The 16948-nt window shown below is 48.1% G+C and overlaps 1 protein-coding gene across 1 annotated transcript in view; it reads left to right on the top strand.

Moving 5' to 3' along the window:
- CTNNBL1 (catenin beta like 1) overlaps nt 1-16948 on the top strand; it is an 86007-nt gene that overhangs the window by 5722 nt on the left and 63337 nt on the right. The window contains exons 2-4 of the mRNA XM_060277412.1: nt 10854-11039; nt 11557-11663; nt 15695-15836. Coding sequence (XP_060133395.1) covers nt 10854-11039; nt 11557-11663; nt 15695-15836 — 435 coding nt within the window. The remainder of the gene's footprint in view (nt 1-10853; nt 11040-11556; nt 11664-15694; nt 15837-16948) is intronic.

The following is a 16948-nucleotide window of genomic DNA, read 5'->3' as shown; positions in this document are numbered from 1 at the left end:
GCCCCCAGTGTTCCACACCCCTTTGCATTATAGCCATGCCTTTATAATGATTTCCTCTGTGCGTCACTTCACTACCACCCTTGATGGGGCATTTGTGAAACTAAAATCTGTATCTTAAGTGCATTTCACTGAGCTCTCTTCATGTGGCAAATGGAATTTATTTCCAGGCCGCCTGCATGGGTGTTTGAAATGTGAGAACAGTTATCAGAAAGGTTGGCTGTGCATGTGATATCCTCTAGAAACGTGGCAGTGGGTTGGTGCTTTCTGTTCCCATCAATCGATAGGGTCTTAATGACGCCCTTTCTTCTGTGGCAATCCGTAGTCTGCCTTCTGCTGTAGCCTTTTCAACTCTAGAGCTGATGGCATTAAAAGGGTGCAAATATGAGCAGTGCTTATCGTGATACCCACAAAAATGTGAAAAGCATTTTAAAGAGCCTTTTGGGGAAATGGCTCCATTGACTTGCAGCAGGCCAACAACTGCCCCATGGTGTGATTTTTTTTGTGCTGGCTGGAATCCTGGGCAACCTGTTCTATTGCTCAGGGATAGTTTTCTAGGAAGCTGTGGCCAACTGTTGGTTTTCCCTCCCCTTGCCAGAATAACCCCGCAAGGGCAGCCGAATGCAGACTCGCTAAATTTGACTGATGTTTTTATAACAGTGTTCTGATCCATTTATTTGCGCAGGGCCCAGAGTTTCATGCTCCAACAAGCCTATTCTTCATCTGACAATTCAGTGGGAAGCCAAAAAGCAGTTAAGGCATTAGCCGGAGTCATTACAGAGGGACATTCTCATTTAAGGGAGGTTCAGCTAGATTGATTTCCTCAGAGTCTAGCAGTTGGAGATGTCTTGGGAGCAGCTTCTGTTGGTAACCTTGCTGTTGTTTCGGCCGCAATCACACTCGTGAAGATGCTTTATCTTCTTCACAGCAGTGGCAGCGGCTGGGAGTAGATGGGTGTGAGTATGCTTTTAGAGTATAATGGGAAGTGCTCACCCTGTGTGGTTCCTTTTGCATAGGCTTGTTGGGGGCAATACCGTCTTTGCTTCAGAATCATAGAGTTGTACAGTTGGAGGAGACCCCAAAGGATTGTCTAGTGACTCTAGTCCAACCCCGTGCAATGCAGGATCACACCTAAAGATTCCCTGGCAGATGGCCACCCAGCATCTCTTTAAAAACCTTCAATGAAGGAGAGTCGATCACCTTCCAAGAGAGTCCATTCCACTGTCTAACAGCTCTTAACTATCATAAAATTCTTCCTGATGTTTAGTCCAGTTTCCTTTCTTGTAACTTGAATCTCTTGGTTCGACCCCTACCCTTCAAAGCAGGAGAAAACAAACTTGCTCCATCTTTCATGCAACAGCCCTTGAGATATTTGAAGATGGGGTTCATTCCACCTCTCAGTCTTCTCCTCTCCAGGCTAAACATGCCCAACTACTTCAGCCGAAAAGCCCTGGCACCTTCCTGATGTTTTGGGCTGCAGCTCTCACCAGTTCCAGCATTCTGTGGCCACACTGGCTGGGACCGACAGCAGTGTTAGTTCAAAACATCTGGGTGGCGCCAGGTAGGCAAAGGATGCTTTGGGGTTTCCCTCTAGGAACTGCAAGGACACTTCTCAATTCCTGGCAGCTTCACTTGTGAGTATACTTTGGATTTCCTAGAAACATTTCTGAGTTGCCTTTCTCTGGCTGATCTTTGCCACCATCCTTTCTCCCCCTGTCCAGTGTTTGGATCTTCACAGGTTCTTGATATAATTCCCTCTCCCCAACATCTCGGCGTCCCCAATCTGACTCCTGTACATCCCTCACGTTGTACAAATTCTTCATCTTGCTTCTAATCCCAAGTGAAAACATTCATTTTTCTCCTGTCGTTGTTTCTCCAGTTTTCATGGGTTTCGTTATTATTTATTACCCTCTTATTTAATTCTAAGTATTTTTGATGCAATTTGCATGTGGCACAGAAGACATTAGAAAATGTAATGCTGTGCTGTATTTCATCGAGCTCCGCTTGTTTCAACAGCTCGTCTGGAAAAGAAGATTGATTTTGCTCATATTTTTTCTTCCCGGTTTTAGAAATGAAAGGCTCCCGCAGTGAAAGGAGAGGGGGGCCTGCATCTATTCAGGCATATTTCAAATCCCTGCAACATTTCCCCCCTTATTTCCCCCCCACACCAAGCTTCACATTTCCCCGTGAGATGAGGCTTCTGCAAGCAAGGTTGGGGGAAATAAACATTCATTTCCTTATTTGTTTGCCTGTTTTCAAAGCAGAGTCTGGGTATTACTTAGGAGTCAGCCTCTGCCCATTTTCCTCTCCCTCCCGCTTCTCAGACCCCCTCAGGCATTGGCCTGCGCTTGGCTGACCCACCTGCCAGCCGCTTTCAATGAAATGGCCCCATCACATCAGAACGCTGTCATTCATCCCCCAGGGAGTTGTGTGAGGCTTGGTTTACTTGCCTGTTATCCCTTCTGAGGATGAATCCTGTTCACTCCCACTTGGTGCTGCTGCCATGCATGACCTGTGGGGATTACGGAAGCTGAGGCTGTGAGTAGGGAGGCTTGCGGCCACCTTCTTCGTACCAGACTCCGCAAGATATTTGATGATTCCAGGGAGGTGTAAAAACACGCCTGAAGGAAGAAGGTCTAAGAAGGCAGAGGTTCTCAAAGGGTGTGGCAGCAGAGGAAGGCATGGGGGGCAGGGAGATTCCAGGACAACCAAACATTTACACATCTCAGTGTAGTATAGTACAGTATAGTATTAAAATATTATTATTATTTTGCAGAATATAGATAGGTGCCTTTTCAAAATGAGAGCAAGAGCATCAAGTGATACCGAGGACAATCCTAGTTGCGTTTTCCAATGCATTTCTTACCAATAAAAAATTCGGTGTGGCGTAGGCAAATTTTTGTTCTGAAAGTGTGGCCCAGAGAAAAAAGTTTGAGGACCACTGGTCTAAGGTTTGGATTCTCCCCCTTCTGGTAAGATTCGTGGTCATTTATTTGTTTAGTGGAACAATTGTTTTTGAAGTGGGGTACAATAGAAAACAGAGTTTTTATGTATGCATGCCTTTCGGATGCTGCTGCTGCTGCTGTTTGTCTTGCATTTGGATGGCAAGGCCCCCTGGAGGGTTGAGTCACATAAATCAGTTTGAGCCCAGACCTCCAAGTGGGGATCCCGCAGCCCCGCCTCCATGGACTTCCGATGCCATTGAAAGAGTTCTTTGGAAACAAAGACTCTGGGCTATCTGTGTTGAGGCAATTGTTGAACACATTATCTTAAAGTGGCAGTTAATGGCGTGCATGCCCTTGTTTCCTCTGTTTTTCCGAGCTTGAGGCAATGTTTGCCTGCATTGAGTGTGCTTATGATCTTTATTCCATGGAGTCAAGGGAGAAGATGGAGATTTGTTTGCACTCTCTGGACCCGAGGACAGAATGCTGTGTCTGCACCACTGTCTGTAGCTGGCAGTGAGCTATTTGTTGGCACCAGGTGTGGGTCAGGGGAGGAGCCATGCGTGGTTTTGCTGACATTGCCAGTAGCCCGATTAAATGGAAGCCAGCTTTGTATTACTGTGTTCCCAGTCTGAGGCCAGTTAATTCTGGTGCAGAGGCTTGGAGAGTTTGCTTCCAGGTGTAATGTGCTTGCTCCAGGCAAGGCTTTTGGTCCCAACACGGAAATGGATTGGTGGTTGTGCAGAAGTGCCATTTGGACAGCTCCCTTGGCCTTTCGTGATTGTGTTGCAGAGGTCCTTAGGAACACGGCTCCCCCCCTTTTCTGATCCAGCTTGACTAATTGCTTTCCCATTTTGATTGTCCTGGATTTCTCTTCTCTAAACATTTAATCTATGTTGTGCTCCATCAAATAGTGGCTCTGCCTTCGTGCCAGGTTTGGCTTGGGCGATGCTGGGCACCGTGCCTCTTAATTTGGCACCAAACATTTGGTCAGGGGAGGGAGGGAAGGAGGGCCCCGCCTGCAACAATTGCACTGAGTACAGCACCTGTCGGTTTGCAAAGAGCTCAGGAACCCATAAACTTTTACACAGCGCAGCAAAACAGTTGCAGATGGCCTAAACTGATGATTAAATATTGCTGCTGTTTTGCCCAGAAAGGCTGTGCCCATACCCCATGTGTCTGGTTTCTGATTACTTCGGGTAATTAAGGGGTCGCAGCCAAGTCCAGCTATTTCCAAGGGTTCCTCTTCCAATCCATCTCGGGAGAGCAGAGGGGAAAGCAATTGTCACGATTGCCAAAAGCTGATTTGTGCTGCTGCAGTCAGTCGATTCCCAGTTGCCACTTTTGGGCCTTGGAACAGAATGCCTGCGTGATGCTTGAGGACAGCTGAGAGAGGCAAGACAAGGATGGATTGTGGGCTCTGCCTGCCGCTGCTGCTGCTGCCGCTGCTGCCACCGGTGCAAAAGCGATTGAGATTGCTCTGGTAGGCAACAGGCTATAAATCTACCTGTAGCGAACCCACTAGATGCCGGGGCAGCCTGTTTGACAAGGCTCAGCCTACTTGCAAGCCCCTTCCCTCACAGCCTTCCCGTGTTTCCCACAGTTGAGAGGCCATTTTCTAGTGGGATTCCTTGGGAGAGTCCTGCAGAAGCCACAGGACATTGAGTACTGGCTAGAAGATAAAAATGGACAACGGGGGACCAGTGTGAACTAACCAGCTTGAGACCCTGACAGAGTTACAGCTGATAGTGTCCTGCAGGATTATTAGTGGCAATATTTTGTTGCAGTTCCTACTTTAGTATATCAGGAACCCATAGATCTGCTCTGTATTTTAATTTCCTATTGTCTGTGTTCATCCTGGCAGCAGTGGTCTAGGCCATTTCCTAAACACCAACTTTTTTTTTTAACATTTCCATCAGCTGTGGGCTTCCATGAACGGTTATAGCAGGAACCCCCAAACTGCAGCCCTCCAGATGTTTTGGCCTACAGCTCCCAGGATCCCTAGCTAACAGGACCAGTAGTCAGGGAAGATGGGAATTGTAGTCCAAAACATCTGGAGGGCCCAAGTTTGGGGATGCCTGGGTTATAGTCTGTGGGTTATATAGTGACTCTGAGAAACATTCAGCTTAGTTGAGGCTCACCCTCCTAACCTGTAAAAAGGCCAACTGCAAGTGTGTGTTTTTGCCCCCACTGGAAGTGAGCGGTGCTGGAATAGGATCCGGTGGCTCTTGCAGCCGAAGGCATTTGTTGAGAGAGCTGCTGTCAAAAGCTCTCTTTTTGCTGTCTTGGCAAATAAAACAAGAATGGAGCACACATACTCACACACACCCCTTCAGCTTCCTGCAAAATGCCAGGCAGGGAGATCTTGAGAGTCGCCTGGTTCTTTAATGTGTTTCACATTCCGCAAAGTGGATGCTTGTCTGCTCTCTCATGTCTCCTGATGCAACAGGAAAAGCTGTCTTGACAGACGTTGATGTGGAGTGTCTGGTCTGTAGGAATTCTGGTGCTGCTGCTCTGCCAGTCTGCTTATTGCCTCCATTATGGCCCAGATGGCCAAAGCAGAACTTCCAAGCAGTGGTGCTGGGTGGACCAAAGGTGGCTGCTCCTGCTTCTCTGTGGCAGTTTGCTCCCTCTGCATTTGCTCCCTTGTTATTCTTCCTTGCGTTGCTTTCCAAAATGGAACAAATGGGAAGATGGCGTAATGAGGGACCACTTTTTTCAGCTGACCTTCTCACCTTTTCCTGTAGCTCCAAGGTTTGTCAGAAAGTTTGGGCTTGCTGGGCTTGCCAGAAGACAGTGGAACAGTTGCCACAGTAAACGCAGTGAGTCAAAGTGGAGAACCCTCATTGCGAAATGGCCTGGCCAGCATCCTGGCGGAGCTGCATCTTGGACTAGCTGCCATTTCCAATCTGCCCCACTAATAATAATAATAAAAATAATAATAATAATTTATTATTTATACCCCGAGAAGGGGACGACAGAGGACAAGATGGTTGGACAGTGTTCTCGAAGCTACGAACATGAGTTTGACCAAACTGCGGGAGGCAGTGCAAGACAGGAGTGCCTGGCGTCACGAAGAGTCGGTCATCTGGCTGGGTCTCCGCAGCCACTCTGGGTGGCTTCCAACAGAAGAATAAAACACAATAATATATTAAACATTAAAAGCCTCCCTGAACAGGGCTGCCTTCAGATGTCTTCTAAAAGTCTGGTAGTTGTTTTCCTCTTTGACATCTGTTGAGAGGGCGTTCCACAGGGCAGGTGCCACCACCAAGAAGGCCCTCTGCCTAGTTCCCTGCAATGGCTTCTCGCAACGAGGGAACCGCCAGAAGGCCCTTGTAATGCTTGTAAAGGGCATTGTAATGCTTTGTCCAGGGTACAACTACGGTAGTACAGGGGCAGGCGAGGCCAGATCTTCCTTCTGTAGGAGCCGGCTGAAGGGGCTCCTAGCTGCTTATACCATCTCCGCATCTAAAGTTAATCCTGGATCCAGGAGTACCCTCGAGCCGTGTATTTGTTCGTTCAGAATAAGTACAACCCCCTTCCAAATAGTTTGTGTCTCTTTCCCCAGATTAGTAGAATTTGCAACCGGTCTGGTCTGGTCTGGTCTGGTCAGGATTATGCATTTTATACTCTATTACACTGCCTATCAGCAAAGCAATCATTAAAAAAAGTCAATAAAATGGTCTAAAAGCAACAATTGGGGTGGGGGTGGGGTGGTTAAGAGGAAATGAGCAGTGCCTGATGGAACTTTATTTAAAAGCACAGAACCATAGAATTGTAGAGTTGGAAGGTACCCCAAAGGGTCATCTAGTCCAAGCCCTTGCAATGCGGAAATCACATCAGTTCCAGAATAAGCCTTCTGGAAAATGCTGAGCAGCACACTCCTATTTTATACCATTTTGCTGTATTTTTTATGAAAATGGCAGTCTATGCAGATTTATTTATATAGCTAAATATTATTATCTTGAATTGTGCTCATGGGGCAGTGGGGAGCCATTGCAGGCCCCGGGGCACCTTGAGGCTTTTGGCCCACACTCTTTCCGCCAGCCTGCCCTCATTCTGGAGAATGGGCAGGTTCGTCCCTTTGGCGTTTATGGCGGTGAGAATCCTAGTCGCTCCATGCAGAGCTGTATGCAATGCATGCAATTTCTTTTCTCTGTGCTCACTTGTTAGCTAGTATGAATGTACCCTTTAGAAATGCCCATGAATTTTCTTCTGCAAGGCAGCTTAATTTCCTAAAACGAAAGGGGGGGGATGTGTTTAGCTCTTGCTCTACCTGACACTGCTTATTGCTTTTGAGATGCACTAGAGAAAAGCAGGATTGAAAGCAGGCTGGCTTAACACAGGTGTTAGAAAAAAGATTAAGAGGTTGGAAAGATATCGCTGGAGATTTGAGGCTCGCTTCCTGAAGTCTCTCTAAATTGACAGCTAATAGGTAGTTCTTCTTGATGGCTCTTTCCAGCTATATTCAACAGGCGGAGATCCACGCACAAAGGGAGCCCTTTCACTTACAAAGATTCATTTCACCTTTCTTTTAACAAATGATTTCTGAGCTCCACGGTAACAAGGTTATTTTGCTTTTGCACCATGCAAAGCAGGCACTTTGCTTTTATTAAGCAGACTTTATTAATTCATTTCCAGATCCTTCTCTCCCCCCCCCCCCCAAACTTCTTATCCTCCATTTCTAATCACAGCAAGTTGCTGATGAAGGGCTGGCAGTCGCTAGAGCTAAGCTCCTCCATTCTCTCTTCTACTGGAAGGAGCTAGGGAAGACGGCCTTCTCCGAAAAGAACTGATTTGGGGAGCCAGTGCTGTCAACAGGCCCCCGCCTGGTCACCTGCTGCAAGTTGCAGCTGCAGCAGATCACCCAAAGAAGCATTTGTGAGGCTTTCAAAGAGCTTGCTTTTTCAAAAAGCCATTGAAATGCCACAGTATGTATAGATATGTTCTGCGTTGGTGCTGTGTCTAGGAGAGCACAACCCTTTCCTGGACACCCCCTCCCCAGCTGAAAAATTGGGTGGCTGTCCCAGGCTCTCACAGAATTGCCCGTCTCTAATAGCCTGCTGGGTGCTTTAAAAGTTTATTAATTAGAAATGTGCGGAACTTCTTTTGGGGGGAGCTAGAAACAGTCTGTTAAAGGGGTTTCCAGAAGAACCTCAACCTGTGATGCTCAGGATGAAAGCTCTCTTCCTCCTCTTTTTAAGAATATTAAAAGGAGGATTCCAGAGTCTGTTCTCCCCCCCTCCCCATGATCTCTCATAGCAACCAGCCGGGTGCTTCTGGGAGGCCCAGGGGGGGGCAGCACAGAGAAATAGCATCTTTCCCCCCCTGTTTCTCCCCAACATTCCCTGGCATTCAGAGGTGTATTGCCCTTGAATATGGAAGGTTTGTTCTTTGAGACAGTTTTGGTGACCTGATCACTCATCTCCCTGTTGCAGTATTGATGGCTGTTTTACTTTGACATGGTTTGGCTTCCTGTTGATGATCATTTGATCCTTCCTTGACCTGGTGCCCTTCAGAAGTTTCAGATTGCACCGCCACCCACATCACTCCCAACATGCACGGCCGTATGATGCGGAGTCTGATGGTAGTTGTAGGTCAAAACATCTGGAGGGCACCAGGTTGGGGAAGGTTGTCGTAGAGTTCTTGGAAGTGGAAGACTCCTCCCATGCGCCTTGGGATCTGGACATGGTAGTTTTTGTCTAGGAATCCAGTGACGTTTGGGTGCCAGTGGGTTGGCAGCGTTAATAATTACACTCGAGGCACTTTCATAATTTATCCTAATGACTCCGTTACTGCATATTAGAGGAGATTTCTCCCCCTGCCTTCCCCAATTGAGGTCGAAGCAGATCGTAACTGCCGATAATGACATCGATTGCAGGCTCAGAGGAAATGGAGTTGGCTTTGTAGTGGAGTTTTAATTTAGCAATTGTTCTGGTGATGTAGCCCTCTTCTATGGTACATTACTTTGTGTCCAACCAAACTGTGTGCTCCCCTAGCCCCTCATTACGGCTGCAGTCTCATTGCTTTTTAATTAAAAAAAAATGGAGGGAGAAAAACAAGAACCGGCAGCTTTAGATTGCACGCTGCCTTGATAGGCAGAGTCGAAAGCAAATGCTTGTAGCCATTTCAGAACTTTAAACTTGCAATTTCAAGCTGGGTGCGAGAGACGTTCCTTCTCAAGGAAACCGAACTTAGCGGGGCATTTTTCCTGCCAGAATGTTTCTTCGCCCCTTAAGTGGAGCTGAATGAGGGCGGAATTACATGTTGCTCCCATTAAGTGCATATTTCCAGACTTCTGTTTGCATGCAGGGGAAGAGAGGCGTTTAGCTGGCAGCAGGCGGTGCTTGCTTGCCCTTTCCTACACCTTCCTATTTTTGCTGCTAAGCCCCTCCTCCCTCCCACAGGACCTTTTGCTCTCCAGCTGGACTCTTCCTTCCCCTCTAGACCAGTGTTTCTCAACCAGTGTGCCTCCAGATGTTTTGGGACTACAACTCCCATCATTCCTGACCACTGGTCTTGCTAGCTAGGGATGATGGGAGTTGTAGTCCCAAAACATCTGGAGGCACACTGGTTGAGAAACACTGCTCTAGACTAATGTGCCCCTCCAGTCTTGGCACATCTCCTTTTTGGGCACCGTAAACTGAACCGTGTCTGTTTTCCTTGTAGGCCAAGAGCGTCTCTAATCATGAAGGCAGTGCTGGGTTGCAAGCAGTGCTTCCCCTCACTTCCAAACAGCTGTGGTTTCCGGGACTGAATGTGGGGTGTCCCCCCCCTGCAGCTGCAATGTATGTGCCTTGATCTGCTCTGCTTCATGCCAATCCCTGCCCCCGGCAGGGGGCCGGTCCACTGTCCCTCAGACCTTGTGGGGGGCTGGACTATATTTTGGGGGGGAAATAATCAACAAATTCCTATGCCCCACAAATAACCCAGAGATGCATTTTAAATAAAAGGACACATTCTACTCATGTGAAAACACGCTGATTCCTGGACCGTCCGCGGGCCGGATTGAGAAGGCGATTGGGCCGCATCCGGCCCCCGGGCCTCAGGTTGCCTACCCTTGGTCTAGTGGAAGGGCAGCTCATGTGAGAGTGCAGGAGAGAGTGGGATCAGCATATCATCATCATCATCATCATCATCATCATCCTTGTTTGTTTGTGCACTGCCTTTCCATAGTTAAACCATACTCGATGTGAAAAAAACCATAATTACAAAAATATAACGGAAGTAATCATAAGCAGTAAGTAAAATAAGCGCTCAATAAGCGCTCAGTAAAAAGACACAATCTCCACATGTCATGTTAAGGCCTAACAATAGAGATGCAAGAAATCAGTACCAATAGCAGCAAAGGGTAAGCATCTCCAAAATTAAATCTTGACCCCAACCAAAAACCCCTGAATGAAACCCCACCCCAAGAGTCTCTGGGCACCGTGAGCCAGGAGGTCCTGTGAGGCTCACAGCAAACATGGTCTCTGGCCTGTTCAGCAGCCTCAGCCTTTGTAGCTGGATTGCCCAGGCAACTCGACTTTTGTGTGTCAGTTCCATTTGATTCTCCAGTCCCAGCAATTCCCACCTCTACCTGTATGGAACTGCAACGGGTGCTTTTGTTGGTTACTTTTTAAATTACTTCTACAAATGTTCACATACATTTCTAAAATTGATTGTGATGACATTGCAGCAATATATAAATACTGTACATTTAAACATTAAGTAAACATTAAGAAATCTGGGTGCCTGCTTACTAGAGGAAGGAACTCTCGTATGTATCTGGACTTTAGAAAGCGTGCCAATGTGTCAAGAGCAACCCTTAAAAGAAATAACCATTTGTTTCTATTACTTTTGCCTGTGTGAGGGAAAGGGGTGGAGGTGGGGTCTCTTGGATCATTATATATATATATATTTCCCTGTCCGCAGCCAAACAGAGGGACAAAACGGCCTCGTGAAGATGAGGAAGATGACCTCAAAGTGCGGCACAAGCAGGGTGGTGCGCGGGAGCGTGGCCGTCACCGGGAAGAGGAGGCACCTGTGATGGAGGAGACAGAGGACGAGAGGAAGAAGGTCCTTCATATCATTGAGAAGGGCGAGGAGGAAGAGGAAGAGGTACTTTTCTCACGAGGGGGCTGTGCTGCACCTCTGCCTCTCTTGAATTCAGTGTACAATGGTTTGTGGTCTGCAGCAGCATGGGATGAATTTCCATGATAGCGGAGAGGGATCATTTTGTAGAATTGTAGAGTTGGAAGGAAACCCAATGCAGGAATTTGTGCCCTTCAGTTTTCAGCTTCGTAAATACCAACTGTTTTCGCGGATGCTGAATTTCCTCTTTGGTTGAACAGTGCTTTGTGCATATGTGGACAGAACAAGGCTTGGGGGTTGAGGAAAGACACATAGCTGCCAAGTTTTCCCTTTTCTCGCGAGGAAGCCTATTCAGCATAAGGGAAAATCCCTTAAAAAAAGGGATAACTTGGCAGCTATGGAAAGACATTTAGCAAGCTTGCTTCTGTGTAAGGGTGGGGGTGGGGAGACTGCACAACTTAGAACCAGTTCACAGCAGTTGGGTTGTGAGAGCCAAGGAAATCACACAGACTCGTACAATGCGTTAATTTGTGTGTTTGGCCAGGAGGAACCTCTGGACGAAAGCTCCGTGAAGAAGATGATCCTGACTTTTGAGAAGAGGTCTTACAAGAACCAGGAACTCCGGATCAAGTTCCCTGATAACCCAGAGAAGTAAGTCTTGTAATGATTTGGCTTTTTTTCTTTTTTTGCTTCATCCAACATGCTCAGGTTACTAACTCGAGTTCCCTGTTAACAAAAGGTCCGGCCGAGAGAGACTTCAGCTGGTGGATAAATCTTCGTTGCTTTTTAATGCAGAGAAACCTATTTTGCAGAATGAGAGCTGGGCAGTCACAGGCTTTAAACTGAGACCTCTTTATACTTTGGAAATAAGCCTTCAAAGTCAGGCAGCTCCTTGGTTCAGAAACAATGCTCTCAGCAATTTCACGCGGATCCAGTGGCTTGTGAATTCGATAGGTCAGCTTCTGTTCTTGCACATGATCTGGCAAGCTGTTATTCTGTGCAAATCTGTACAGCGAGGCTCTGCCCTGCTGTCGCTTGGTGTCAAGAAAACAGACCTGACCAGAGGGATGCGCTTTGCTTTACATTCTCATCATGCCAGATATAGCTCAGAAACAGCGTTTGAAAGTAGCAGGAGGGGCTTCACTGAAGCTCAAGTAGCATTTAAGAAAGCCATATAAGGCAGAAGGTGGCATGAGCTAGTACAGAAACCGGCTGAGCATCAGGGCAAAACATTATGGCTTTATTTTGAAGTATTGGTAGTTAGGCAGATGGCTGTACAACCTCCAAGGAAGGAGAGCCCACCACCTTCCGAGGGAGTCCGTTCCACTGTTGGAACAGCTCTTGCCATCAGGAATTTCTTCCTAAGGTTTAGTTGGAATCCCCTTTCCTGTATGCCATTTGAATCCAGTGGATTGGGTACCGAAAACAAGCTTGCTCCTTATTCCTCCTGGAATGCTTTTGAGCTCATGCTTGCTTACAGCTCAGTTTTCTCTCTGTCCATCTCCTCTCAGTCAATTATTCTTTTATTTCCCCTTTAAAGAATTTATGTAGTGTTTCTGAGCGTTCAAATATCTTTGCCTACTTCAATATCTTCTTGTAATCCTAAAACAACCTTAAATGGCAAGTCAATTATTATCACCCCCATATTAAGGATGGGAGAGGGGGAAACTGAGGCTGCAAGAGCTGTTTCCCCAAGCCCACCTACCTAGTGACCTAGCAGAGGTGAGATTTGAATCCGGGATTTCCTGATATGCAGCTTGGTCTCTTACCTACCCCTTAGATGCCCCAGCATCTCCTGTGCTCCAGGGTCCATGTCTTTTTGCATCCCGCATCTCCACTCCAGCCTCTGCCAAGCCTGCTACACTCCTCGTAAGCTCAGCTGAGGGTGACTTTTGCTGCCTGCCAGGTGTTCACCTGCACCAGGTTCCTGTCATTTTTAAAGAATGTACTCAGGACTTTCCAGGTTGCCTGAACGGCACTTCCAGCTGCAACTGACTATTAGCTCATGAAAGCCATTGGACGCTGCACCCAGGGAGCTTTGGGGTGAAGGAAGGAGGAGCTCTCCATGTTGGGCGGGGTGCATGTGGCAGGAATAGGTTTTGATGCTCTGCTGGAGACCTTTTTGAGTGGCAGTTTCTTTTGGACCAAGAGCTGTTTTCCCTTCTTCGGGGCTCTTGCATCGCTAGCTCTCCGTTCCCACAGCTGCTGTCACCGTTCATCAGCCCTGCCGGTTATCTTGGCCGTCTGCTACCCTGCTTAGCCTCTGCTGCCACTTGCTCTTTCTTAGTTCCAGAGCCCAGTGAAAATCTCTCGCGGCCCATCAGGCCGTGTTTGTGTCCCCCGAGAGCACTCAGGCGGCGGCAGGGGGCGCTGAGGCTGAGCTGCCGCTCCCTGCTTCGGCTGTTCCTCCCAGCTGGTGAATTGCAAGCAGTCGATCCATGCCGGATCCCCCAGGGCACCCTGAGCCTTTCTGGAGGGCAGAGTTTCCTTCAAGTGTGGAGAAAAAGCTGCTTAGCAGAACGCCTTGGACTGAATTGATAGGGTCCCAGTGGGCGAGTTAAAGGCAGTGTGGAAAAACAAAACGAAACCCCCCTTTGCTTCGTGGGCAGAATCACAATAATGTATCTGGTTCAAATTTAGTCTCTGCCAGCGGTGTGCTTGCAAGCCTTACTTGCTGAATTTCAAACAGCACTTTTTGTTTGGCGAGTATAATGGCACCAAAGCACACAGGGAAGATTGATGGGGTTTTTTCTGTTTTTGTTTTTTTAAAATGTTGTTGAAATACTACATGGAAAAATAATCACATTTTAACTGGACACTATGCAAGGCGGACACTATGCAAAGGACGCAGGTGATGCTGTGGGTTAAACCACTGAGCCTAGGGCTTGCTGATCAGAAGGTCGGCGGTTCGAATCCCCGTGACAGGGTGAGCTCCCGTTGCTTGGTCCCAGCTCCTGCCAACCTAGCAGTTCGAAAGCACGTCAAAATGCAAGTAGATAAATAGGTACCGCTCCTGCAGGAAGGTAAACGGCATTTCTGTGCGCTGCTCTGGTTCGCCAGAAACGGCTTAGTCATGCTGGCCACATGACCCAGAAGCTGTACGCCTGCTCCCTCAGCCAGTAGAGCTAGATGAGCGCCGCAACCCCAGAGTCAGTCACGACTGGACCTAATGGTCAGGGGTCCCTTTACCTTTTATGCAAGGGTGTCAGTGTCCCCAAAATAGCAGGCTTGGACTTCGCTGTCCTGTCTGTGGTAGAAGGCAGTTCTGAAGACATGCAGTGAGAGGAGGGCCCTTTCTCTTGTTTGTGCACAAACATCTCCTGCGGATCAATATCATAATAGCCCAAAGGGTTGGACCTGCCAGCATCCACACAAAAGAGCTGGGCTGAGCCATTCGGATTGCCAGTTCCCAACCCCATGGTATCTGAAGCCACTCTCTTAGGAATGCTCAGGATGAGCTGAATATGTACCATCATTTTTGGTGGGTGTTTTTACAGCTCTAAGTATGCAGTCTTGTGAAAGAACAACATAACATTTTTTCTAGGTCCCAGCAAAATGAAAACCCAGCAAAATCTTCCTCCAAACTCTGCTTTTTGCAATATTGAAATGGCCTTTGAGAAGTTCTGTGCCCTGTCTCCTTTACTTTCCAATTGAAGTTAATAGAACATGCACTGCATGTAGCTTACTGATCAGTCGTCGCCGCCGCCGCTGTCGTCAGCAGCAGTAGCACCAGTGTTCTCTGTTCAGCGCCCTGGCACCTGGCGCCCTGATATGGGCAGTTATGCTGATGTGCGCAGTTTTGGCTGATCAGGTCTTCGCCACAGTCCTGTAGCTTTCAATTTCACAAAATGCCTGGATCCTTCTTGCATGCTTTCTCTTCTAAATGACAGAGTTATAAATTAAATTTTGGGGATTGCTGGAACACAGAAGAGCCCACGAGGCATTCTGGTGGCTGTGGGGGTGGAGTGGGGGGGGGGGGAGAATGCCAGGGTCTGCATAAACAGGATCTACTGGGTTTGGGATTTGGGGGGGGGTGTCTTTGGCCTTGATAGGAAGGGAACTCCTGCAGGCGAGATGGTGGCAGTGGGGGCGCCCGGCATACGTCTGGCTCCACTTGTCACTGCCTCGGTGAGAGCACCATTCAGCTGCTTACAGTCTAGAATGTAAGTCTGAGCAGGGTAAGGTCTGGAGAAATGAAGGAAGGCAAGGGTCAGGAAAATGGGTGAAGGTTGAGAGGGAGACAAGGAAAGCAAGGAAGCTGCAGAAGGGGAAAGGTGGAACAGGGAGGAGAAAAGCACCAGATATCTGCCAAGTTCTAATGTGCAAGAGTAGGGTCCGGCCACAAAACTAGTAAGAGCCAGTTAAGGAGTAACATAACAGCTAAATGCTAGAGTGAAAAAAACAATTCCAGATAAGGTACAAGGAGGGTTCTGATATGTACAGTAAGAGAAAAAAAAGGGTTGAGTAAGTGTTTCTAAGGATTGTGGTTGGGTGAGAGATGGGGCAATGGGCCTGGCAGAAGGTGTTTGGGACGAAGATGAAACTGGACTAGATGCACAATGGGTCGGCCTCCCCTCAGCCCCTTCCTGCTTCCTTCTTTGCTTTGGGGCTTCCTATGGCCAGTGAGATGGAGCGTGGACCTTTGGTGGCCCTGCTGAACGTTGCCCTGCTTCCTCCTGCAGGTTCATGGAGTCTGAGCTGGATCTCAACGACATCATCCAGGAGATGCACGTCATCGCGACCATGCCGGACCTGTACCACCTGCTGGTGGAGCTCAACGCCGTGCACTCCCTCCTTGGACTGCTTGGCCACGACAACACCGATATCCTTTCTGTGGTGGATGAGCCAGACTCCGCCATCAGTACCCCCCCCCCGCAGTTCTGGTTTCTTGCCGCTGCCCCTCTCTGTATATTACCACTCACAGCACAGTTGGGATTTTTGTGAGAGTCTGAAGCCAGGCATGCATGCTTAGAGCAGCACACTGTGGCATTGTCACTCGGCTTCAAAGCCAGCAGGAGGGCCTTGGGCTAGAGGGGGCGTGAGCTGCGCTGATGGGATTGATGTTGCAGAGGTCAGTCTTGGCAGGGGAGGAACCCAGTTTGGGAAAAGCAACAGAAGTAAAAGCAGACCACGTCTACGGAGACCTGTACGCACGTGCAGGTGAGACTGGGAATAGTAGTTCAAGGCTGGAGAGAGCACAGTGTTTCCCAGAAGGTGCAGACACATGCTGGCAGCTACTAGGAGCCACGGGAGAGAGTTGAGTGCAAGGCGGGGACCAAAGGTGGACAAAGGACCCCAGAAGGAGAACGGTGTGTCCCTCACCAGAAGTACTTACCCCCCCATCCCACACCAAATGAAAGCATACCTGTTTTAGAGCTTGGTCTGCTAGACACAGAAGTACCGTGGCAAAATGACTGCAAATGAGCAGGCAGGCTAAACACACACACACACACACACACACACACACACACCTTGTTTATAAGGATTTTCCAAAGTCCTGAATCATTTAAGGATGACCCTGTTGCAGTGGGAATGTTTTAATCGCAAGTTGGGCAGTGTGTGTCCAAAAGGTACAGACCAGATTCCTCCGTGAAAATGTATGTGCTTTTGTGGAAAGCATTTCCCATGAACTGCAGCTTTCCAGCCTGTGACTGTTTCTCACCTGGCATTCAGAGCAATACAAACTTTTTGCTCCTGGGTTTAATGGGATTCTGTATTAGGCTTTTTGCTGCTTGCTTACCTCTACAGAGAACAAAGTTCTGTAGATCAAACCCCGCTGCTCATCTTCTCCCTGGTCTGGAGTGGAAAAATTGCGAAGTCAATTGTCTTTGGTCCCGCTGGCTAGAGTGGCGAGTAGGCCAGTCACAGGAGACGGGGCATTCTTGGTGGTGGTGCCTGTGCTCAAAGAACTCCCCTTTCCCCGTTGCTTAACAATA

This window comes from Zootoca vivipara, chromosome 7 (genome assembly GCF_963506605.1).
Source record: "Zootoca vivipara chromosome 7, rZooViv1.1, whole genome shotgun sequence".
Lineage (NCBI taxonomy): Eukaryota > Metazoa > Chordata > Lepidosauria > Squamata > Lacertidae > Zootoca > Zootoca vivipara.
This window is presented reverse-complemented; position numbering and strand designations above follow the sequence as displayed.